At 40.0% G+C, this 24,524-nt stretch overlaps 1 protein-coding gene across 8 annotated transcripts in view; it reads left to right on the plus strand.

Annotated features, from left to right (window-relative positions):
* Positions 1-24,524, plus strand: part of DAPK1 (death-associated protein kinase 1) — a 98,348-nt gene that overhangs the window by 8,537 nt on the left and 65,287 nt on the right. Inside the window, exon 1 of one of the 8 annotated variants that reach the window (XM_040655634.2) lies at positions 17,640-17,877. The exons of the other annotated variants lie outside the window; for them this stretch is intronic. Coding sequence (XP_040511568.1) covers positions 17,873-17,877 — 5 coding nt within the window. The 5' untranslated portion in view covers positions 17,640-17,872. Of the gene's footprint in view, positions 1-17,639; positions 17,878-24,524 lie in introns of those variants that run through there. 8 annotated transcript variants of the gene reach the window in all.

A 24,524-nucleotide genomic window follows, 5' to 3' on the forward strand; every position in this document is an offset into this window, starting at 1 on the left:
CTCTTTTGAGTGCACATTGGTGTTTGGTGTATACTGTGCATCACTAAGCACTGGTAACTCTTATGTTACTTGATTACACTGTATTCTCTTCTGGCACTACTTGCAGCTAAATGATTTTGCCAAGTTCTGTGGAGATTTAGTGGTGTGGAATCTGTTTCTTCTTGTCCAAACAGGGAAATAACATTGCTGGATATTATCATTGGATCTAGCAAGTTTCTGGCCAAGATCCCATCACTTCCGGTAGCTCAATCAAATGAACTGGCAGTTCATTACTTCCTAAGAAAACCACATGCATGGCAGTCTTGGTTATAGCATCTGTGAAACAGTGGGATAGCTCCATTGGTGCAGATTTTTATGAGCGCGGCATGCAGGCTCTTGTTCATAGCTGATGAAAATACATAGCTAGTTGTGGTAACTATTGAATAATGGTGTTTTGTAGCTGAGAACTTGCTCTATCAAACAGTGTCGTCATGCTCGTTGTAACTGTTGTCGTTTCCATGAAAATAACTAGGAGGCATTACTTCTGGAGCAGCCTACGCTGCATGACCTGGGCCATCTGTGTAGATTTGCTGTCTGTTCCCTGGGAAAGCAAGGCATGCCAGGGAACAGTTTAGTCCACTGTGTCTTTGTTATTCTCACTGCTTTCTATTTGAAAGGGCCTTCTGATACTGTTCACATTTCTGCCTAAAAGAAGCATTGATTTTTCTGCTTTTGTTACTAGTTACAATATTAACTGAGGAACAGATTGTCCTAGATTACATTTTATAAAGCTGGTCCATTTCTCATTCCTTCTTGTTCCTGCAGAAAGAAGGCTTAATATTATGGTTTCCTCTGTGCATGAGTAATGCTGCCACCAGGTAGCTCCTAGTGGGTGCTGCGGTGCCTCCCTCTTAGCCTGCCCAGGTGTCCTTAGAGTGTAGCCAAACCTGTCCCAAGGAGAGACCACCGAAGGTGATGGTCTTTGTCTTCACCTACTGCACTGCCCCTGCAAGCACCAGAGCCTTCTGTTGGCATGACAAGTGGCAGGGGAGCATGTGGACCTTCATGGAAATGCTGCTCTGAGCAGGGGAGGGAGCCTGGCTGCTGATTAAACCCAGGTTACAAGGGCAGTGGCTGCATGGTCTGAGCATGCTTTCTCATCACAGCGGCTGTAGGGCAGACAGGCAGGCCATCCTTTGCATGTAGGTCAGAGGGGGCAATTTGCAATATAGCTTTTTAAATGTTCTGAATTCCTAAGTGCTCCAGCTCATCTGTGAGTGTGAACAGATGTAAATAAAGACTAAAGAGGAAGGGAAGCAGACAATTACTTGGCTGTAAATAGCAGCTCATAAAACGGTAATGTATACAGTCAGTTACTAAGGCTTTTGGTATGAGGTTTGAGTATGTGACAGAAACTGTGCTTCTGTTTTGTTTGCAGTTCTTTTAATAACAGGTTCTAGTGTCTTCCAAAAAAAAAAAAAAAAAAAACTTCAGTCAAGAAGAGGCATCACATTCACCAATGCATATTTTCTTGAGAAGCATCAACAAATTATGTGCTTATGGATTTTATTGCTTGGCACATTTCTTGTGTATGTAGCTAACATCAAATCAGTAACTGAAAGAGGAAAACTAAAAGTTTTTCCCAGCCAAGTATAAGCTTGTGGTTTTATGTATTTCTTTGTGTTCTGGTGCTGGAATGTTAGTAAAACCTGTGGATTTTACAGTAGCTATTCATACTCAATGGGAAGTAAATGCAATAAAATCTGTATCATACCTTCAACTGTATCCTTTCTTAGGAAAGCATAACGAGTTTGGGGGCTTTGCAGTCTGTCTTCATTTCTGCTTACTGTCTTTCTAGCAAGTGTCTGCTGAATAGTCAGTGCCCAGTCAGAGAATTAAATCTCTTTTTCAAAGATAATGGAAAAACAACTCCTTACAGTAGCCCTGTGTTATATATCTAACAACTGCTTTTCTGCTGTGAGTGCCATGCATTTGAATTTTTGGGTTTGTGACTGCAGTGTAGACAGCCTCCAGAGTTGGTACATAGAGACATTTTCTAGATGCACGTTATTGTTCTTTAAGATCACAGAATCACAGAATGGCCTGGGTTGGAAGGGACATCAAGGATCATGAAGCTCCAGCCCCCCTGCCAGGCAGGGCCACCAACCTCCCCATTTACTAGACCAGGTTGCCCAGGGCCCCATCCAACCTGGCCTTGAACACCTCCAGGGACGGGGCATCTACAACCTCTCTGGGCAGCCTGTTCCAGCACCTCACCACTCTCCTGGTAAAGAACTTTCCCCTAACATCCAACCTAAATCTTCCTTCTTTCAACTTAAAAACCACTCCCCCTTGTCCTGCTGTTATCTACCCTTTCAAAGTGTTTACTCCCTTCTTGTTTACAGGCTCCCTTCAGGTACTGAAAGGCTGCAGTGAGGTCGCCCCACAGCCTTCTCTTCTCCAGGCTGAATAAGCCCGGCTCCCTCAGCCTGTCTTCGTAGGGGAGGTGCTCCAGCCCCCTGATCATCTTCGTGGCCCTCCTCTGGACCCTCTCCAACAGCTCCCTGTCTTTCTTTTACTGGGGGCTCCATACCTGGGCACTACTCCAGATGAGGCCTCACAAGAGCAGAGTAGAGAGAGACAATCACCTCACTGTCCCTGCTGGCCACCCCTCTCATGATGGAGCCCAGGATACCATTTGCTTTCCGAGCTGCAAGAGCACACTGCTGGCTCATGTTAAGTTTGTCATCCATCAGGACCCCCAGGTCCTTCTCTGCAGAGCTGCTCTCAAGGACTGTTCCTTCCAGCCTGTATAGATGCCTGGGGTTCCTCCAGCCCAAGTGCAAAACCTTGCACTTTGCCGTGTTGAACCTCATTAGGTTCACCCGGGCCCACCTTTCAAGACCATCAAGGTCCCTCTGAATGGCATCCCTCCCTTCCTCCGTGTCGACCGCACCACTCAGCTTGGTGTCGTCAGCAAATTTGCTGAGGGTGCACTCAATTCCGTTGTTGATGTCATTGATAAAGATGTTAAAGAGCACCGGTCCCAGGACAGACCCCTGGGGGACTCTGCTTGTTACTGGCATCCACCTGGGCATGGAATCATTGATCACCACCCTCTGTCTGCGGCCTTTCAACCAATTTCTTATCCAGCAAGTGGTCCACCCATCAAATCCACATCCGTCCAATTTGGAGATAAGGATGTGGTAGGGGACCATGTCAAAGGCCTTGGTCAAGTCCAGGTAAATGACATTGGTCATAAGTTGTGTGTCATAAAATGGAGGTTCAGAAAAGTGAAATACAGGGAAGTTGTTTATTATATCTCAGTTATGCCAACCACTCCTTCGTTACAATAAACATTATCATTAGACTCTTCCTGAGCAGCCAGACAAGCATGTGTATCAGACAAGCTTCAGAATCCTTTGCTATAGAAGGGATGCAAAGCAGGAAAGTTACCCTTTTCTGTTTACAAAATTGCAGCAACAGTATTCTGTGCTTAGCATCACCAAAATCAAATGTTTCTTCTGATCATACACTTTAATGCGCGCCACAGGATTCTAGTTTAAGAATTTCTGAGGAACTTAGGACTGATCTATTGTCTTTGATTCTCAGATATACCTCATAAATCCTTCCACCATTTAGGAAGGCTAACTTAAGTAGTAATGTTAATTTCTGAGCTGATTTACAAATTTCATGAAAAGTCCAAAGGGAAAAATAAAGTTCTAAAGAGAAATAGGATTAAGACTCAAATTCTGGCATTAGGAACTGGCACAGTAAATTATGTTCTTTATTTATATGGCTATTTACTTAGGCATTGATCCTTTAAGTACTTGTATGTGCAAGCTCCTTTTTATTATTGTAAATGATGGTTAGTGTAGTGCCTTAAAAAAAAAATCTATGCATTTATCTGCATCATCTCACTTTACTTCTGGCTTTTTCGTTTCCATCAGAGATGTAGCTATTATTTGATGCATGTTATTTGAAAGCATCATTATTACAAAATGGCTGGTATCCAGCTAGCTTGAAAGTTTTACAGCCATACATACCCTAGCTTATACAGTAGATGCTGCTACATCTAGGCAGGGATTCACATTGGTATTTTAAACCGCTGTATCTATGAGTAGACTTCTGTCTGAAGCATTTTCTTGAGCCCTTACTTGGGCAGCTGAAATAACAATACTTAGTCTTCCTGTTCTGGAGCATGTTAATTGCTAAGTGCTAATGTTAAGGGACTTGTCATACAAGACCTCTTCTGTTGTTTTTACTGTCTTCAAGCTACACAAGAATGATAAACATGTAAAGAATGATATATTTGCTTATGCTTACAAGGGGATATCATCAATTCAATTTGTTACTACACAAACACTCTGACAAACATGCATGTCTAGCGTTATACAGACTATAAAAGTGAATGCTACATAGATAATATGAAACTGAAGGTAGTGCTGAATTGTTTGTATGCATACAGGAAATGAGGAATGTTTTGTGTGTGCCTCACACCCACCTATTCTAACAATCCTAACAATTTGAAAACACCAAAAAGAATTCTAATCTTTAATTGACTACTTTAGGACTTAAATTGTTTACTGATTGCTGTAAGATGTTTACTAAAGTTTTCTTTGTTTTGTATCTGCAGTAATTTATGGGTTTCCAGCAGGACAGAACCATCAGGCCTTCAGTAATGGTTTTTGATTTTTTTTTCAGTGCACATTCTCTTCCAAACAGCTGCTGTCAGCAGAGATTCAGAGTACTTAGATTCAGTCCTATTTGCTTTCCAAAACCCAAATATGAATAGGAAAAAAAGAAAACCTGATATCAGAATTTCTGCTCAAGCAACGGGATCTGTTTTAAGAAACATCACAGAACTCCATATGAGCACACAGTATATCTTTGTTCTGATTATCAACGAGAGCACATATTGACTTGTTTACCTGCCTACTAAGCCTCATTAATCCATTGACGAAGGTATAATTCAGAATTATCAATGCAGTACTAGTGAACAGGTTGATGTACAGGAGTTCCTCTTTGGTTGTTGTTTTTTCTTTTTGTGTGTGTGTGTGTGTGTGTGGCCAGGACCTTGGAAAACACCTTCTCTGTTTGTATACAGATGCCAGTTTTCCGATGCCAAGAATGTTCCTTTTATCCACTAAAAAGTTCTAGCAACAGTGCAAGTCCTCTTTTTGGCAAGGGCTTTGTAAGTGCTTGAGAGTTAAAATAAATCTTCCTGCTTTTTTTTTTTTTAACCTCCTCTCTACCACCACGTGCTTTTTTTCCCTTGACCTTCAGCTGTGTTAAACTAATTTTAAAGGGCACAGCTTGACCTAATTGCTTAACAGAGTATGATCATGGAGAAATCCCATATATTGTCTGCTAACCCTGCGGTCATAATTTCTTTAAAATCATGCGCTCTTTTGAAAGAACACATTGATGGGAGGGCTGTGTCTATGGAGGATTTAGCAGCTGCACGATCTTTTCTTTCTCTTTTCTTCATTGTTTGAAGCACCATTGACAGTGCCACCTTTTCTGCTTGAAAACCACTTATCCTTCATTCTTCAAGGCGCTTTAAAAAGAGACAGAAAATTGGTGTCCAGCTGAATCATGGATTTCTGCTTTGCTTTTCTACCCAAATGAAAAATACGTGGGTGTGACTTCTTGTGTGATCTTCCCTTGAAGACTTGAGACAACTTAGGCGTGAGTGCAGCATGAATTTGAACACATACAATTAAAAGATAACTGCTGTCAGCCCCTTCATTCCCAAACCCCTGCAGCGAGGTTGTCTGCAGCCCTCTTGGGCTGTGGATGCTGGCTGCAAGGCCTCTCACAGCCCTTGCCCCACCCTGAGCACCAAGTGAAGAATTGGTTTTCCTGGCTCCTTTGTGGGGCGGATTGAAAAGTATGGTGCAAGTAAAAGCATGCATTTCCTAGCTGTGTCTGGATTCCTTAGGTAAACTCATTGCATGCTATCAGTTTTAAACTGTTTCTGAGGGCTAATTATGACTCGTGTCCTTGCGTGGCACCTGCTGGCCCTTACTCCCCTGCTGGAGTGCTGGGTAGGCCCCAGTGCCATCACCACACTCCTTCTGGGGAGAAAGAATGCTGATGTTGGAGGGCTCTTTGTGCTTTCACTTTCAACCAAAAATAGAATTTTCCACAACAACAATTTTCCATAAATGGTACTTTTTGTGTTAGGTCCAGTATCACTTGTCACACTTAAACATAATTTGATTCTCTTGTGTTTTTTAACATCAAAAGAGCAAGTTCGGAAAACAGTGTGACTGCTTGCCCTTCTGTCTGTCATGTGTATTGCATACCTTGTGATTGCAAATTAATAACTAAATAATAAATCAGTATCATTCCTTCTGTGCACTTCCATCAATCTGTACTTTATGTGGTACAGTCTTAAGCTCCAGTACTATCAACCATATACCTGTAAATGTTCCTGATACGTTGTTTTGCTGGTAGTTACAGTAGAAGCTGTCAGGGCTCACTCTCTGAGAAACATGGGAAAAACAAAGGATCCGTGTGGTAGGGTTTGTGAGGAGAAGTACAGCCCATCCTTGTTGTGATAAGCAGTGCATCAGCTTTTGGTGTTCCTCTGTGAGACAGAGAGCTGTTAGTACTTGAGTGATGAGACAGGGACTCAGAGGAGATAGTGTTTGGGGGGTGGTTTTTTTTGTTGTTGTTTGTTTGTTTTGTTTTTGTTTTTAGCTGTCACAGGGCTTACATCTTGCCAGAACACTGGTAAGAGTGTGAGGCAAGTACCTGAAGCGTGCCCAAAACTGTTGGCTTAGCTTTGCTGTGGGAGTAACTGTTCATTTGTTCATTTTTAGCCTGGGTGCTCTCCTAGCAGAACCCAAAATTTGTTCCTAAAACTTGTATCTGCACCCTCAATTTGCTATCTTAAACCAGAATATGCCTAAGTACACTTAAGCCTCTTAATGTTTTGCTGACACCCTTTCTTCTGTCATGTCCGAGCAAGTTTAGCCAACCAGTAATGTCAGGTGAAGTGCGTGAGCTTAATGGCTTTTATCTTAAAAACAAGGGTGGAGGAGGAGAGGAAGGAGACTGTTTGTCTGTGTGGAGATACAGGATGTATGGTATTTGGTTTTCTGTGCATGTTTTTTACTCGATTTTTACCTCACTCATAAACTATGTTGTCATTGGTGTGTTTTGAGATGTCAGCTGCATGAAATGATCTAATAATAAAATTCTTCTCCTGCACCCAATTGTGTTATTCACTTTTTTGGAGATAAGAAGTTTAAAAGCATTTTAAACAGCTTCTTTTAAACACACCTTTCTTAATCCTGTCAAATAATGTTATATTTTTAACAGTGTGTATGTATTAGTAACTTTTAGTGAGGATTACAACCTATACTGATCTTGTAAAAAGTAGGCATCTTTTTGATACTGTTTCTTGTATACAGTCAGTGCTGGAAAAACTCACTGGAAAAATCTAAGTTTGTAACACAATGATTTTTGAAGTAAAAATTGAATCTATTCTTTAGGGAAAGGGATGAGCCTTGTGGGTGTGTTCAATTAATATCTCCATATCAGCATTTGCAAAGTGTGTAAGTGGCTAGGCAGGTGGTGCCTTGAGGCAGCAGACAGAGGGCATTTATTCACCCAAGGCATTCTTGTGCTGGGACAAGGGTTGGTGGGCTCTGCCTAGCCTGGCCTGTGGAGCCGTGTGGCCATGAAATGAGGCACTGCTGCAGCTCGAGTGAAGAATTGCTGCCTGAGGCTGCTGCTGTTCATCTCATCCTCTTAGGCAGCTTCCCCGCTGCCCAGGCTACACAGTCTGGTTAATCTCCATAAAGCTTGGGCCTGTTTACACAGTGTATTGGAAATACATACAGCTTGTTTGTGTGTAGCTTTGTTCAGATTGCTTATGTGCTCTGTATTCTCCTGCCTCTTTCTTCGTCATTGTATCAAGGCTCAGTTGCTTCTATATCCCAGGAAAAACAACACATCACTGTGTTCTGCATTGTCTTGAGTGTTTATCTTTGTTCACATTTGCTTTTTGTCCTTTGCACTTTACCTGCTATTCAGCCTCAACTGAGTACTTGCTTCCTGATGCCTGTTGGATTTTCTTTGACTACATCGTGTCAAAATGCACTGGCCTGTTCTTAATACCTGAATATCTGGACAGCAGTTGAAGTTTTTCATTGTTTCATAACTGTGAACATTATGGAAATGTCTTAAGTCCTAGTCTAAAATAATTTATTTTTTCTATGTGGTGTACTGTTAACCTTTGTCCCACATCCTGACTCTAACATTTATGTCATAAAGTTGTCTTCTGTGATAACAAGCTCACCTTGATACTTAGTGAATCAGCAGAAGTTTTATTTTTTTATTTATGGTGTCATGACTGCTTTCACATTATTCCAGAAATTTCCAATGAACTCAGTTGATCAGTCACTTTTTTTTTTCTTTGGAGGCACCAGTGTCGATCCTGTGTACAACCTAACCTTACTGTCAATATAGATTCCTAGCTGAAATTCCCAAGTGGCCAAGCCAATCAATTCTTCTCTGGGATGAGAAGACTAAGTGGTGGTAAAGGAGTATTTGGGAAATAAATGTTATTCTTTTGTATTGCATTTCACATTACAGGGACAGCTATGTTTTTTGACCATTCCAGTTACTTGAAAGGACCTCTGCAACTATTGCAATGTAGCCCTTCTGTTTGTATTGGATTTTGAATGTTGTTTGTCAGCAGTTAAGTGTTTGGTGTTACTTTTGCATTTTTCAGCATAGGTGATCTGATGCTACTGCTCCCAAATGAAAGTATTGAAATATTAGTCTTCTGAATTTTGTTCTTCCTACTTCATAATTCAGGGAGGAAATCATATATTGGGAAAATTTTCTTACCTGTCTTCTGTTCTTGTTTTGTCTGTATTATTTCAAAACAGTGAACGTATGTTTCGTGATAGGTAATCCATCTGTAATTGTACTATGTAAAATCAAATTTGATGCTTCTAGAATAGTATCCTAAATGTACTGACCTATCTAGAATTTAATTCAGTTTGGATTCTTAATTTGACAGTAATTGACTTTCTGTAATTGAGAGAAGCTGTGCACCATGGAAAAGTACTGGAGTTCTTGACTAATGAAAAGTGGTAGTAAATTGCTCGTTGGTAACATGTTGCATTACTAATAATCTCACCTTTGTTTTCAATAGACCAACTTAAAGGAATTAAAATTTCAGAAAGCTGCAGTGAATAATTACTTGTTGCTGAGAAGTCAAAAACAAACGTCAATAAACAAGTTCTTATCTGAGGCCACAAAAATGTATTTCCTCTTGGATTTCTCTGGCTAATGTTAATTATTAGTATGTGGCTGGCAAAGCAGAAGACTTAAATTAGGGCAGAGGTTTTGATGTCATGAATGAAATTTGAGGGAGCAGAAAATAAAAATGCTGTAAGTGTTGGAAAACGTTTCTTGCTTAAATAACAGTAGTATAAATAAAGTTGAAAACTATCTCAGGTGTACTTATATTCTAGTTTGCCTACTTATCTGTAGTCTCTTGCCTATTTTAGGGTTCTGTCTTTCCAAATATGTAAGGGACAATATAGCCTTGGAAAAACTTCAGTCTCTTTCCATTTGATCCTAAGATGTATGGTAGCTTTTTTCCTATGTTACATATGTGAATACTTTGTTTTTAAAATGAATGTTAGAGTGCTAATAGCTAGAAGTAAATTTTGATTTTAATGAGATCAGTTGGAGGTGAAATGTGACAGCAGGAACAAGTGATTGAGAGTGCAGGAGTGTAGGTAAGTGTGTGCATAGACATTGCCAACCCTTCACTGAGGCGGAGGAGGTGTTTTAGAGGAGATCTTCTCACAGTGCCATGCTCTGCAGAGCTGAACCGTGCTAACTATCCAGCACAACAAACCTGTGTGTAATGCATATGATATTTTAACTGATTTTTAACATTAATGAATTATAAAATATATATATATATTTGAGGAAAACTGTGAGGGGGGGGAAAAATTACAAATTCTTAATAAATTGCGTAGACAAATCTATTACTCAACTTCATAGTACTGATTTTTAAACTAGTCTTATGCACTATCCCAGTTTACTTTGTGTTTCTTAATGTGTGGTCTATACAGGCTCTAACTTCAGAGAAGAGCTTTAGGATTCAAAAGGTACTACGTTCCCTGCCTTCATTTTATGAGTTTCAGCGCTGATGTTTTTCATTTCACTATGACAAGGTTTATTGCATTTAGAGTTTCAGCATCACGGCATGAAAAAATCATGTAAGGCTAGAAAAAGTATAATTATTTCTAGGTGTCAGTGTAGTTTCTCCATGGTAGTGGTTTTCCTGTGTCTTCGGAAGTGGGTATTATCCTGTATGCTCACTTTAACTCTAGTACCCCCTCTACTTCCAGTTAGAAAAAAGCGATGTTTATACTCAGGTACTGTTAGTCATATTATCTACAGCCTGCTCAACAAAGATGGTATTACCTTTCATGTGGGTGACATTTTAAGCCATTCTGTCATTTAGTTTCATCTTGTAGCTGTTTTCCTGTCTCTAATAAAACCACCTTCTATCAATCTCTGTGAAATGGTTTTGTGCAGGCTTGTTTACAGCTGCAGAGTAACTTTATTTTTTCCCTTGCAACTTGAATATAAGCTGTCAAATTATTATTTGTTCCTGTGCCTGGTTCTATGGTATCCTAGGCCCAAGTTTAGAAATAACTTTTTTTTTTTTAATCATTGTATGATATTTTGCCTGCTTCTCTCTACTGCCTCATGCCCCAGGGCTTGCTTTGTGGCACTGTTGCCAATAGGGCATGGTTTTTAAGGAAGTTTTTTGAAAGGAGTTTGTACGCAATGTGGAGATCTGCTTATTTCTGTGTCCCTGTTGCAGTTATGTCTGGTTACTTAAAGCAGTGTCTGTGCTTAGCTCGTTCACTGTCTAGTGGAAGTCTGAACCCACACACCTACCAGAGTTTCAACTTGTTTACTCTTTACAACAGAGCTTGAGATGGACTTTCTTTGTTAATGGAGGTTTTTTTTCATTTCTATTTTTTGAGAAAGCTTTCAAAAACAAGCAGTAATTATCTTAAACGGTGTGTAGTGAGTGTATTGAGAATGACAATGAGTTCAAGTCTAACAAATGCTCCAAAACAGCTCAGGCTTGCTGATGTCTTTATTTTGGTAATTACTGTTGCCAGTATAATGAAAAGTAACTCAGGAGCTTCTCTGACTTGAAGGTGTGACTGTATGATTTCAAACTAGACGGTATTTGGGAATTCCATATTTTATTTCACAGATGTCTGTATCAAATTTTCAAGCTGATTTTTGGCTGCCAAATCTGCAGAAGCTGTTACGCTTTATGGCAGCTGATCTGTGCTCTTTCCTCTGTCATCACCAACAAGCTATCACTTCAGCTATGTTTCTGCCAGTTAGGCAGTCTGAAGGTTACACTTGGAGTAGCACTTGTGTAAAGTCATTAACTGTGAGGGGAATTTTGCTGGTGTCACTCTGGGATATGTCTTCATTTGATGAACTAACATTTTTCTACTTCTTGCAATTCTGTTACAAAACTTCTGTTCCTTCCAGCAAGCAGCCACCCTTCAGCCATGCTGAAGCTGTGAGTCTGTAGCAATTCTTATTGTGTGAGAGTTTCTGAAGTTGTGCAAGTCCCTCATGCTCCAGGTCAGTTGGGGTAAACATCCAGTCAAGTCCCCAGACAGTAGAAGAACAAAGGCTGGGTGTGCTTGGCAGAGCAGCAAATATAGCCAACTACTTCTGATGAGTTGCTGTGTTCTGATGTTTGCTTCCCCATGTTACACGAGCTGCCTCTGCCCTGTGAGTGGGAGAGGAAAGCAGTCGGTCATAGAATCATAGAATATCCCAAGAATATTATTGAGTTCAACCCCTGGCTCCACAAAGGACCATCCAAAATCCAAACCCTGTATCTGAAAGCATTGCCCAAAGACTTCTTGAATGCTGGCAGCCTGGGACCCTAACCCTTACCTGTCCCTAGGCCCCAGCTGCCCCTCTCCTGACAGAGGTCCATGCTATTCCTTTGGGCCCTGTCGCTGCCACAGAGAGCAGAGCTCAGCACTGCCCCTCTGCTCCCTGTGAGGAGCTGCAGCTGCCATGAGGCCTCCCCTCAGCCTGCCCTGCTCTGGGCTGAACAGACCTAGGGACCTCAGCTGCTTCCTCATCTATTGTTCACCATCTCATTGGCCCTATGTAGTTGTGTGAACCCTGGTGGAGGCTCATGCCCAAGGCAAGGTATGTGGATCGGAGAGGAGGAAAAGGAGATGTTTCTGGAAACATAGGCTTTCCTTTGGGACAGATTGAGTTTGTTTTTTATCCCAATACTATGTACCAGTATGTACGCCCTCCCCCCCATTTTGTGAGGTACATCCCATGCTGTCCTCTGCTCTCATGTTGAATGTCACTGTCTCAGGTGGCAGCGACAGGCAAAAGATCTGCTGTGAGATGAGCCCAGTTGGGTTGTGGTGCAGGCTGGACAGGGCCTCTCATTGGCCATGCAGCGTGCACTTGCTTCTGGAGGCAATGCGGAGCTGGCACTACTATCCACAAAGCTACGCCTATGTGCTGATGTCATGAGCAGTGGCAGTGGCTGCCTTGTCTGATGGGGTGCTGGACTCTTGTGCGAGGGCCTGCTTCTGTCCAGACCCTGTCCCTGTCATGGTGTGTTCTCAGGCAGTCCAAAGTCCATAAAGGATCGGTTTCTCAAAATGAAAAAGGACAATTACAGTTTATTCTTTGTCCAGCTCTTTTGTAAAGTGAAATGTAGCAAATGCATTAGCATACTGATCCCTGCTTTCTTGTATTTCCCCACTGACATTTTCTCTTCCATTTAAAGCAAGTAGGGAAAAAACTCCAATCACAGTGATTTTTCTTAATCCAACACTTTAAAATGAAAAAGAAAAAAATGAAGCATGACACTAAGGGGAGGGGTCGTTGTGTTGGTCTCCTTGAGACGATTTGTGTTGAACTGAAAAGCTAGTGTTTGGCCTTAGAAAAGGCACGGTACTTGCTACTGCTTTTGTACAAGAGGTGCATGCTGAGAAGCACACGGTAATTTCATTTAACAGTGTTTGTTTGAGATTATTGCTTCTATGAAAGAAACCATAGCAGACCTTCATAAGAGGAGCCTTGCTTCAGTCAGGGTTTCACATAACTCATAAAGGAATGATTATGTCAGAAAGGGAAGGAAATGAATAAATGGAATTTGTATTCTTGAAGCTAAAAAGAAATGTCTTGGTAAACTGCTTTTTTAACAGAAGTGCAAGGAAAATTAGTTGCAACTTTTCTTGCACTATGAGGGCTTGAGTCAGTTCTGTCCACTTGTTGTTGTACTCTGTATGGGAGTATCATATTTTTTAAGCAGGCAATGTATTGAAGAACTCAGTCATTAGTACTGTTTAATATTTCAAGTATTTACATGAGAAATCTTTATGTAAAAAATCAAATATTAAAGCCAACTATGGTTTCTGAGGTGAAATAATTCAGGTTTGTTTGTAATTTATTTCTGCATGCCGAAATAAGTAGAAGCTGAAAATAATGCATTTTTGATAAAGAAGACTGTTGTTTGTATTTAACTTTATTTTATTATCATTTACAGAAACATCTTAGCAAAACTTCAGAAGAGTGCTTCTATGTACAGTTCATTTTATGAATGCCCTTTGTACCCATGCAATGTGTCAAGAGGAGTACTCCCTAACTTTCAGAAATCTCTGAAAAATTAATCTCTAAAACTGATGACAGAAAGAGTAAATGCATTTAGCAGGTTTCATCTTAAAGTTTTTTGAGGAGTCATGAAGAAGGCAGAGTAGAATCTCTCATGAAGGGGGAACTGGTGAACAGACAAAGTTTACTGAAAGTGCTGAGGAGTTGGCTATTGGGTGAGCTGGTTCTGCTTTTTTTTTTTTTTTTCTGGGTTCTCATCTGAAATATTCCAAGTAGAAGGAAGGTGGTGGTAGCAATGGGGAAGAGGCCTGAATCCCCAGCTCACTTGTGCTCATCTGTTTGCAGCAGAGGTGGTCTCATCTTTCTGCAGGGATGCTGCTTTTGCCAAGTATAACTGGAGAATGCCAACTTGCTGGAAAAAATATTCCTGGTAAAACACAGATTAAAAAGTCATTTGTGAATTAAAAAACTATTGGTTTAATTTGAAGCTGTGATGTAACACACCTTCTCCCTTAACCAAGTGGCACAAGTCAACCCCCTTGTTCTCTCAATATATGGGCTGCTGTGGAAATAGTACCTTCTATGTTACTGTGGTAGCCCATGACCTCAGAGGCAGATGTTGGTGATACGGCAGTAGAGGTTGAACCTTTCCACCAGTATTACATTATGTGTTGTTGCTGTGTGACAGATGTCAGCAGGGGGGCATTCTGACAGAACAGAGTCTAACATAAAAGTGTGTATGAAGCAAAGGTGTCACTGAATTCCTTCATGTGGAAAAGTGACGCCCATTGACAATGATGCTTGCTGAACGTTTATGGAGATCAAACAGTGGAGGTGAGCACAGTGAAAGTTGGACTGTGTGGGCAACGTTTTCCTAACAGTTATGTTGTCGTTGCATCTGTGAATCAGTGGGTCACCTCCACTGGTGCAGGTTTTTATGAGCGTGGCATGAAGGCTCATGTTCATTGCTGGCAAAAACGCATACCTAATGGTGGCGACTCTTGAAAAATAGTGTTTTGTAGTTGAGAACTTGTTCTATCAAATAGTGTCATCATGCTATTTGTATCTGATAGAGTTTCCATGGAAATAACTAGAAGACACTACTTTTGGAGAAACTTACATGTAGGAAGTTGAGGGAGGTAGGGAGGATGGAGTGAAACAAGACCATGTTATGAATAACAATTTTACAGTGGAAGAATCTACAAACATGCCCCATGATGAAGACCAAGATTTCTGAAATGGATTCTGTAGTTTATGCACTCCTTTGCTCATCCCTTGTAGTGGGGGAAGGAAAGGATTCTTTTTGCAGCTTGGAGTGGTTGTTATGCTGATGTCTCTATGACTGCTTTTTTTTCTTAATCTGAGTAGAAAGCTGCATTGCTGAAAGCTGGCGCTGATGTGTGTGTCTTTTGTAGACTGGCTGAATTACTGTGGAAAGTGAAACTTCTGCTCTGCAGTGTTACTGATAAGTATGCAACTGTTCTGAATGACAGGTCTCCTGGCATCCTGTTATTCAAAACCAAACTTAGAAAAACACCTTCTTTTTTGGCACAGAATCTGAATTTTAGGAAACAACTCTTTTTAGCAAGGCTGATGTGAATTTGAGATTTTTTTTTTTACTTTTGTTTATTCTTACTGTTGTTACTCATTGAGCGTCAGATGTGCATGAATTAGTGAAAGTATATGTATGTTGCTTACACTGGTCCCCAGTTTTTCCTTTACATATTTACATACTCCTTTACTGTTATTAACAAAACAGTTTTCATGGTGTTCAAAAATGTCATCAAAGTATGCATGTGGATTTTGGATTGCTTCATAATACTTACCATCAGTGTTGTTAGATCAAAGCTGTCCAGAGGTAGTTTCTGTGCCCTGTGTGTGCTTTGCAGAAATGCAGCTGGAGTGGAGTTGAGATTCAGAAGATGCATTCATTACCAATGGAAATACTGTGAGACAGCTGCAGCTCCAGACAGCCTGCTGTCCGTGCACATGCTGCCTTGCAGCATAACCCCAGTCCTGCTGTGCATAAGCAAGTGACTGCCTCTGGCTTGCTGAAGTTTCAATAAGAGCTATGTAGCACATTCATCCCAATACAGCTTATGCTAGTTTTCTGGAAAATAAACAACAGTTTGCCACCATGGAACTTAACCCTCAAGTACTTTAGGTTAATATTGGAAGTATAAAAGTCTGAGTTCCAGTTCAGACTTCAGAGATTCAGGTGAGATCTGGATGTTTTAGAGTGCTAGTGTTTGTGGAGGTCCTTTTTGTTCACATCACCTCAAATCTGGGTTACTATGTCTTCACTTATCTCTCTTGAGGTATGGTAATTTTTCTATTTATATACAGTAAGTAAAATACTAGTTTAGAGCATTTGAAAAAATATTCATTTTTAATGATGAGCTGGTTTATATGCAGTATGAAATTAGAATATGATAACTTCAGTATAGATGACTTAAGCAGTTTCTCTGTCTCAAAATAAGATCAACTTGAGTGTCTGCAAGTGTAGAAAAAATGTCATCTTCTGGATAGCAGCACTAATGCTGAGAATTGAAGCTTTTAACGTTCTTTTATTCTCTAAATGGATGTTGCTGGCTTTTTGATCATGGGTTAAAGCAAGCACTTATAGGCAAAAAGCACGTGTGTTTAAAAACCATACAAGAAAAAGATGGTTTTGCAGAGGATGTGGATACCATTAAAAGCCTGCAACTCAAGTGGATTGATCCCCAAAGGATGGCAGGGGAATTGTTATTTTGTTTCAGTCAATTAAATTGAGCCAGTAGATGAATAAAATGATGATACACCTCTCTTCTTAATCAGATGCAAGCTTTTTCAGTTTTCAGTGAGGTACTGTTATTTATCATTTTTTGATTCTGGAAGAGCTAAGCAGTCAGCCCTCTGAAGAAATGGCATTCTCCCCTTCTGTCTAATTGGAATTCTGACTGGAAGCCTTGTTCTTGTTCTACAAGGAGCACTCACACAAGGAAGATGTATGCTTAACCTGAGTCTCTAATTGTTGAGCTGTTGTTCTCCAACTTTGCTGTCTCTTTAGTGCTTCACAACAATACTTTCCTACCTGATCCTACCAGAGGATAAGAACACTGTTTTAAATAACAGGGCTGGTTTTGGCAGGAGTGTTTTTGTTTTTTTTTTTAATCCATTACTTCTGCAAGTACACTATTATAAAAACAGCAGTCATATTCTGAAATCTGAGTGCTAAACAAAACCACCATCAAAGCTACATGGAGCAGTGATCTTTAGCTCAGCATGTTTCAGTGCTGTATGTTTGAATGTAAAAATGTATAGACTGAGTTGTTGGGTTGCAGTCTGTTTTTCCTGGAAGGGGTGAGGTTAGAGAATTGCATTATGTTAAGAGAGCTATGGGTGTTTTGTTTTTTTGTTTTGTTTTAAAAAAAAAGTTATCAGTTATTCCGCCCTTGATAACCCAGCTATTGAATCTGTTCCATGTACTTCAGCTGGAGAAAGTGTGAATGCCTGAGCCCTTTCTGTCTTTGCAAAAACTTCTACAGAATGATATAGGTGCTGTAAGTTAGGACTTGTATGGAGTTGGCCCAAGGAAAATGAATGTGCTGTTTTAGGATAGGTTGTTCCATTTAGTTCTGTTATGGGGAGATTGGTGATCCCAATTCTTATAATGGGAAAGAAATGGAAGAGGTTTTTTTTGGAAAAAAAAAAAAAAAGGAGAAATTATGTTTACACTCTTGGAAGAATAGTCTATTGGAATTAGAAAAGATGTGAAACTTCATATGTAGCAGAATTCCTGGAAGTGAAAGCATCTTGGCAAGTATAGGAGTTTCAGATTGTTGTGCTTTAAATGGGACTGTGCTTAAAAATGATCTGGCCTTGGGCCCGAAAGTAGGTGGGTAGAGTAAACATCCTAGAACTTCCTGCTGAAATACCATTGCCTAATGAACAAAATTTTGTGTGTATGTGAGATAGGGAAGTGGGGAGAACACAGCAAGGCTGGAGGGGGGGGAAGGGGCAAATACTATCCCTATTGCTTCTGGTTAAACAGCAGGATTTGTAGATTAATCTTTTTGCCAGTGCTGCTGATTGATGGGTAACCACATGATGTGCCATCTGCTACCTAGCTGGTATGTTAAATTTAGATGTTGTCCACAGATGTTGTGTTACAAGTGTTATTCAGCTATCAAATAAGAGAGGAAATAACTTCAGAAAGTAAGAATTTATTTTTTAAATGAGGTATGTAGTATCTTTTAAGTCCTTTATTTACAATTTACTCTCACTTCTTTTATTTAGGTTACAGTAAATGATTTGTTTAAAACTGTGTTTTAACTATGCATGCACTAAACTGAATCTGTTTAGTAGGTCTGTAGTTGAGAAAGTAATAGGTCCAGTCTCACTGTTTTTCTCCGTGTAACAAATAAACAAGTTTCTCACTATGTAACAGGTTTAATGTGCTGGCAAAGTGTGAAGACCACATTTGGGGTGCAGTTCTGTACTTAAGCTGAGAGAAATGGGAAACTCTGGAGACAGCACTCCATTTAATCCAGAGATGACATAATTGTTTGGTTTTGTCTGGTATTTCTTAAAGTATGTTTCTTTGTGCCATGCCATTTTATTGAGAAGACAAGATGGGCAGGTTGGAAGGACACCAAGTGGTGCTGAGGACACAGCACTGTGTGCGCAGCAAGGGAAGAGTTGTGAAAAAGATCTCTCTCCTGCAAGGGACAGAGTTCCAATCCATGACTCTAGCTATGACTGGGGAGGGGACATTAGTGCCTGGCCATCCTGCTGGTGTTGAGTGTGCCAGGGAGCACAGGGAGGAAGAGAGGAGAGAGGGCCGGGAAGCGTGAGGAGGAACTCGTCACATCTTGTCCACATTTTGACACTATAGCTTTATTGTCTGTCTAGATCCAGACAGGGATCAGAGAGGTGGACCTTGAGGCTGGAGTGGAAGGCAGAGATTACAGAAGCCTTGAATTAAGAGAACTTAGTGGGGAAAAGAAATACAGTGTTAAAAGAGTGAGGATAAGGCCTTTCAGTTGTGTTACAGGAGCACAGCAGTGGGACCGGGCTGAAGGTGAAGGTGTTGAATACTGGAGATGAGCAGAAAGCCTTTGGACCTGTGCCACTTGTTCAAAAATCTTTGTTTCAACAAAAGCAGAAGGCATACAAATGGTGTTTTATATGTACTGCAAGCCTTTGACTTAACCCACCTTTTGGTCAATTTCAAGTCTGTCTGGGAAAGCAGAAATTAAGTTCATTTTTACAGTTACCTAAATTGAGGAAAATAGACTTACAGGAATTTTGTCAAGAAGTTCAGCTGAATTTAAGATCATATAAAAAGCATATAAAAATATGACTTTTAGCTTAAACTCTGAAACTGGCTAGGAGCTGTGCAGAAGTCTTAAGATGCATCTTTCAAAGCATTTTCTCCTGAGCAGGTGACTTTTGAAGGGCTTACTGAAATCTTATACTATTGAGTTGTCATCTGCCAATCTGTGTTTGAGTGCTAGATTATTTAAAGTCTTGGGTAAATTTCAATATTTAATATTTTCAAACTGTGGTGAAATGCCCTTATAAACCTTGGCTGTGGCTTATAATGATATGCTGCGTGGCAGTTTAGATAATAAAATATTCATTGAAGTAAGAATCTTGTGTATGTATGCAGTATTTGGTTTGTCTGAACTTTCCTTTCTGTGCTGTAATTCCTCCACTATTCTTTGTTATTTGAGTGAAGACCAGTGATATCTTTCAGTAATCAAATTTGTGTTCAGTGCAGATAAAGTACTCAGATGTGGTATTCTTCACTTAATTATTAAATTTGCCATTTGTGTTTCTGATTTAAGATTTACTTATAATTTAATATCTGCCTGTATTTTGGGTAATGTTCTTGAACTGTTTATATTTGCCTGTTTTATGCTATATGACAAACTAATCAAATACGTAAACATTAATAAAGTGTAGTTCAGTAACATCTACTCATATGTCAGGGGGATGGTCTGCATAAAGAAAATATAAATAGCCTCTGTTCCAAGCACTACACGTGCTGCTATTCTTTCAGGTGTTTTCGTAACTGCTTTCACACTGAATTGCACAGTAAGGTATCTGTATCTGCAACAGAGTCCCATGGCTCCCTCCACTCCCCAGTATGAAGTAACTTGCCAGTGCTCAGGAATCGCTATGAACAGGAGCATTTGCAACTTCACCAGGAGATCTAGTGTTATTCAGAGCAAATTCTGCACACTGCACTGTTCAGTTTAGAGCTCTGACTGGAAACAAAGCCTAGTATAAAGGGAGAAAATGCTGGAGCTCTCAGATGAAAGAGAGGACTACACTCTAATTTAGTAGCAACTGCACTTGGCATGGTCTGCACATCAGCAGGCTGAGTACAGACTAAGCACATCAGCAGGAAGTGAATATTACAGGTTTTTTACTTCTCCTCCTCCCCCCCCACCCCCCCTCCGATTCTGCATTTCTAGTTAAAACACTTCCAAGGACAGTAACCCAGTTACTGCATAACAAGAGCAAGTATTCCAAATATCTAGATGTTCACTTCACAATATAGTATGTATAAGATAAACTGTCAATAAAATATCATAGTCGTATTATTATATTTTTGTCCTGTTTCTACGGTGTTCTTGTAATGTACTGAGATTCTGGCACATTTACATCTGCATAAAGAGTAAGTGACAATGTTTACAAGTGCTGAATGTGAACAGGAAGGAACAAGCTGAGCTTTTTATTTTGTCCTCTGTTCCACTCCACAAAATTAAGCCTAGTCATTATAAGACTACATCGTTATGTTAAACTCCTTATTTTCAGATATGAGCAATTCACTGTTCATCTACGATTGAATTTTACTGTCAAACTGCTGATACTTAGAATTAACTTCTCCCTCTCTGCCTGATGGCCTATACCAGTTAATAAGTGCTTTTGGTGCCATAATTGTATGCACAGGTATGTGCATGCGTGCCTAAACAGGTTTTAACTTGTTTTTCATTAGCTGTGTTGGTAAAATGGTATCATTGTTCTGTGAATAGAAGGAGAAAACCCTACGAAGATCAACTTCTTCCTTTTAAGTAGTGTTGCTGGGCCTGGAGAAGGTGTATTGTTTTTACTTTCAACATGTGGGTGGAACATATATGAAAAATATATTGGGAATACTCCAATTTTAGCTTTTCCTCCATGACAGTCAGGTGAAGTCCCTAGTGACAGGAAAAAAAAAAGCAATCTCACACCCACTTTTAAGAAGAGTAGGAAGGAAGACCCAGGGTACTACTGACCTGTCAGTCTTACCTCTGTGCTGGAGAAACTCAAAGAACTGATCCTCCTGGACACTATGCTTAGGCACATGGAGGAGTGGGAGGTGATGTCAGAAAACCAGCAAGGCTTAACTAATGACAGGTCCTGCCTGACCTAGCCTGGAGGCCTTCTGTAGTGGCATAATTACTTCAGTAGATGAGGGAGTACCCACTGATGTATTCTATCTGGACCTCAGTAGAGCTTTGTTCAGTAAGGTCCCTGTTCATTGTGGGTGGGTTGGACTAGGTGACTTTTAAAGGTCCCTCCCAGTTCAAACGATTCTGATTCACCTTCAGTCAGACCCATCTGATGAATTAACTTCTGCTTAACAACAGCTGTTATTCTGGAGTGCCCAGTTGGGTGAGATGTGGTCTTGCCAGAAGTTGTGCATGCATAACACTTCTGTAGTGAATCTTGGCAGTACCAGACACACATTTGATTGTTTGCATTTATAATGAGGCCTGTGAAGTGCTGTAATACTATGATAATCTGGTATCATGAAAGCACTTAGTTGCATATGTCTTTCATTTAAAACTGGCTGCTTTTGCATACATGTGCAAGGATCAAAAATAAGTCCCCTTCTTTCCACATACTTCTCTCTGTTTTAGTCCAAGATCTTGTAATTATTCCTCTAGATTTTTTTCATACACTAGTCAGGTAAAAAAAAGAGCATAAGTGAAGTATAGGAAACAGTAAGAAATACGGTATCTGTCTTCTGCTCTGTAACAGATACTGAAGTGCTCTTTCATGCTGTTATGTTGTTACGTCCCTCCTTAGGACTAGAGGCTCTTCAGGTTTCTAAGAAAACAATTAGAAGGCTGAAAAATCAGTTTTCTTTAAGCACTGTAAATCTAGAGAAGTCTGTTGTCAGCCTAACAAAGCTGTAGAATGGTGGAAAACAATAAAGGATTCCAGTGCAATCTAATTTCAGGGTAAATTACAAATTTCTGCTGGGTAGTCTAGTCTATGGATATGCTTAAAATGTGTAATTTTAGAAGTACAATTTTAAATTTTAAAAATGTGTAACCTATCTGCTTTTTACAGCATCTGAAACATCAAATTTGCAGCTGACTTTTATGCACTGAATAATATCTGGCAAGGTATTTTTCTCTGTCTGGAAGTATTTCGTGGAGCAATAGTGCAGAGTATTTTGAAAGTGGGTTTGTTACTTTTTTTTTTTGCTTGGCATGTCATATGAAGGAAGCAGATGCTTTGGTGTAATCACTTTAACTGAAGTTTTTGTGTTCCTGTTGGAAAATAATCAGAGTTTCATTGTCACAGACACTGGGTTACTATATTGTGAGCAGGATTCTTACAAAACTCTGTGATTTGACACTTATAGACTCTCAAAGTCAGAAATCCAGTAAAACTGAGAGATTTTGCTTGAGTTAATAAGTACATAAACACATCTAAGTTTAACAAGGAACTTGAAAGTTAGGAATAATTCATGTCAGAACATTTGCTTTGCTTTAGTGATATGATTGCACTTCCCTTTCCTTATTCTTCTTGCTCTTTTTAGCTTTGCTGTTTTCTGGAATATTTCAAAGGAATGCATGTCTATCAGCCTCTATTTTACTGATGAGTGAAAGTTACAACTTAAATTAAACTCTTTAAATGTCAGAAACATTAGGACAGCAAGATCACCTAACACATTGTTCTTCTGCCTTTGTTTGTACTTACAGTACTTTTCTGTTTTTATGGTCAAATTTATTTAGATCCTTGTATGTGCTTCTCTGTATCAGTAGTAGCTGGAAAAGGCTGTCTTTGTAGCAAACCATCAGATTTCAGCAGCCTCATTATCCATCTTGTTCATTCATGTAGCGTTTGAGCATGATTTTCTCTTCAGCTTGATGTTGAGAGATGCTATATAATGTTCAGCTCCTCTTCTGGCTCTTTTCTGATGTGTACTGCTTTTTCATGTGTCTCCTGAATTTACTTCTGGCTTTGTGTTGTGATCAGTGCACCCTTTTTTAGAGCAAGTTTTAGTGTGCAGCAGAAATATGCTTGTGGTGATTGGGTGCTGCTCTTTTGTATTAGGAGATAGGCAAGTACGTAGAGCATTGCCAGCTTAGGCTCAGACAGTCTGTGAAAATACTTCTCTCAGCCAGAGACACACAGTAGACAACTGCACTGTCAAATGAGAGATTTATGTCTGTAAGTACTTGAAGTGTAAACTTGTTACTTACACTGAAGACTGTTTAGCCAGAGCTGTTTTGATTTTTGTTTTGTTTTGTTCTTTACAGAATGTTTAAAAAAAAAAAAAAAATTAGCCTAATCATTTATCCAGCATCCTTCAGATACAGACATCCTGCAGCCTCTCCTCTTTGTTTTCTTTTCCATCTCTGTTCAAAGCTCTGGTATTTGGGAGACTAAATGCTATTGCCATTTTCTGTTTTCCTAACAGTGAATTAAATGTTGCAGAGCAAGGGAAGGAACACAGACATTTTGAATGCTGCAGAAGCACTTCCACCTTTCAGAGCCTGAGCAAATGCAGTATGAGCAAATTAGCCTGTCCTGCATTAATTCCCTGTGTGGCTGCAAAATTAAAAATGTGATTTGGAGATAAAGCAGGGGAATTGTGCCTTTTTCCCCCCCTGCACTGCCCTCCATGTGTCCATGCACATGTATCTCAGTTTCTTCATCCATCAAGATCAGTGAAGATTGCGCTTTGAGACGTAATGCTGGCAGTGAGCGCAGTTGTCTTTGAGTGCATGATGAGTGCAGACTACCACCACCTCTTTGCTATGATGATTGCCAGGAGTGCTCTCTTGAGCAAGTGACTTACCCTGCCCTGTTAACGGTGGTGGTAGCTTATCTCTTCAGCTGGGCAATTCTGACACTTTGTGCTGAGGAGTCACTGGCACATGTGCAAGACAAGCTTTCAGGTGCCTCTTTAATGTTTACCCTGTTGTGCAAGACTGCAAAGAAGTGGTGAAGAGGAGAAATCTGATTTGGCATTGTGGTGGAGCTGAAAACATAAACGTTATTTGCAAGATTCAGAAGACAGAGAAGGATCTAATGCATCTATAACCCTTTACAGTTTCTAGAGAAACTGTCTTTTCCTTTGGAAAAATCTCATTTAGGTGCTGATACCTTCGTGAGAGTTTGGGGAGAATTAACCAGTTTAGCAGGAAAAACTCAGATGTCTTCTACCATGACAGCATGAGTGGTAGTGCTGACTGATGGACCAAGCTGACAAAGATGTGGAGGTGCCTGTTGTTATCAAGAGGAAGTGAGGGATGAGTTCCCTTGCTCACTTGTACATCTCCCTTAGTGTCTTGTCATTTTTCCATGCAGTTTCTTTTCAATAGAAGCTTTGGAGAATGTTAAGCCATTAGAGCAAAGACAATTATAAAAATATATTTTAAATAATTCTCTTAAAAAAGAGTTTGAGGCATGTGATTCTTCATGGGTTATGAAATATGAAGAATCTTGGCAGATAGTTGGAAGTTGAAAATATGGAATAAACTCCACCAGTTTAGGAGGCAGTATCCCAGGTGATTCTGCTAGGTTTGCATTATGTAACTGCTTTCATTTCAATCTGTAACAAAGCAATAAACTTTCTTTTTCACAAGTCCACA

Source organism: Gallus gallus, chromosome Z (genome assembly GCF_016699485.2).
Source record: "Gallus gallus isolate bGalGal1 chromosome Z, bGalGal1.mat.broiler.GRCg7b, whole genome shotgun sequence".
Classification (NCBI taxonomy): Eukaryota; Metazoa; Chordata; class Aves; order Galliformes; family Phasianidae; genus Gallus; species Gallus gallus.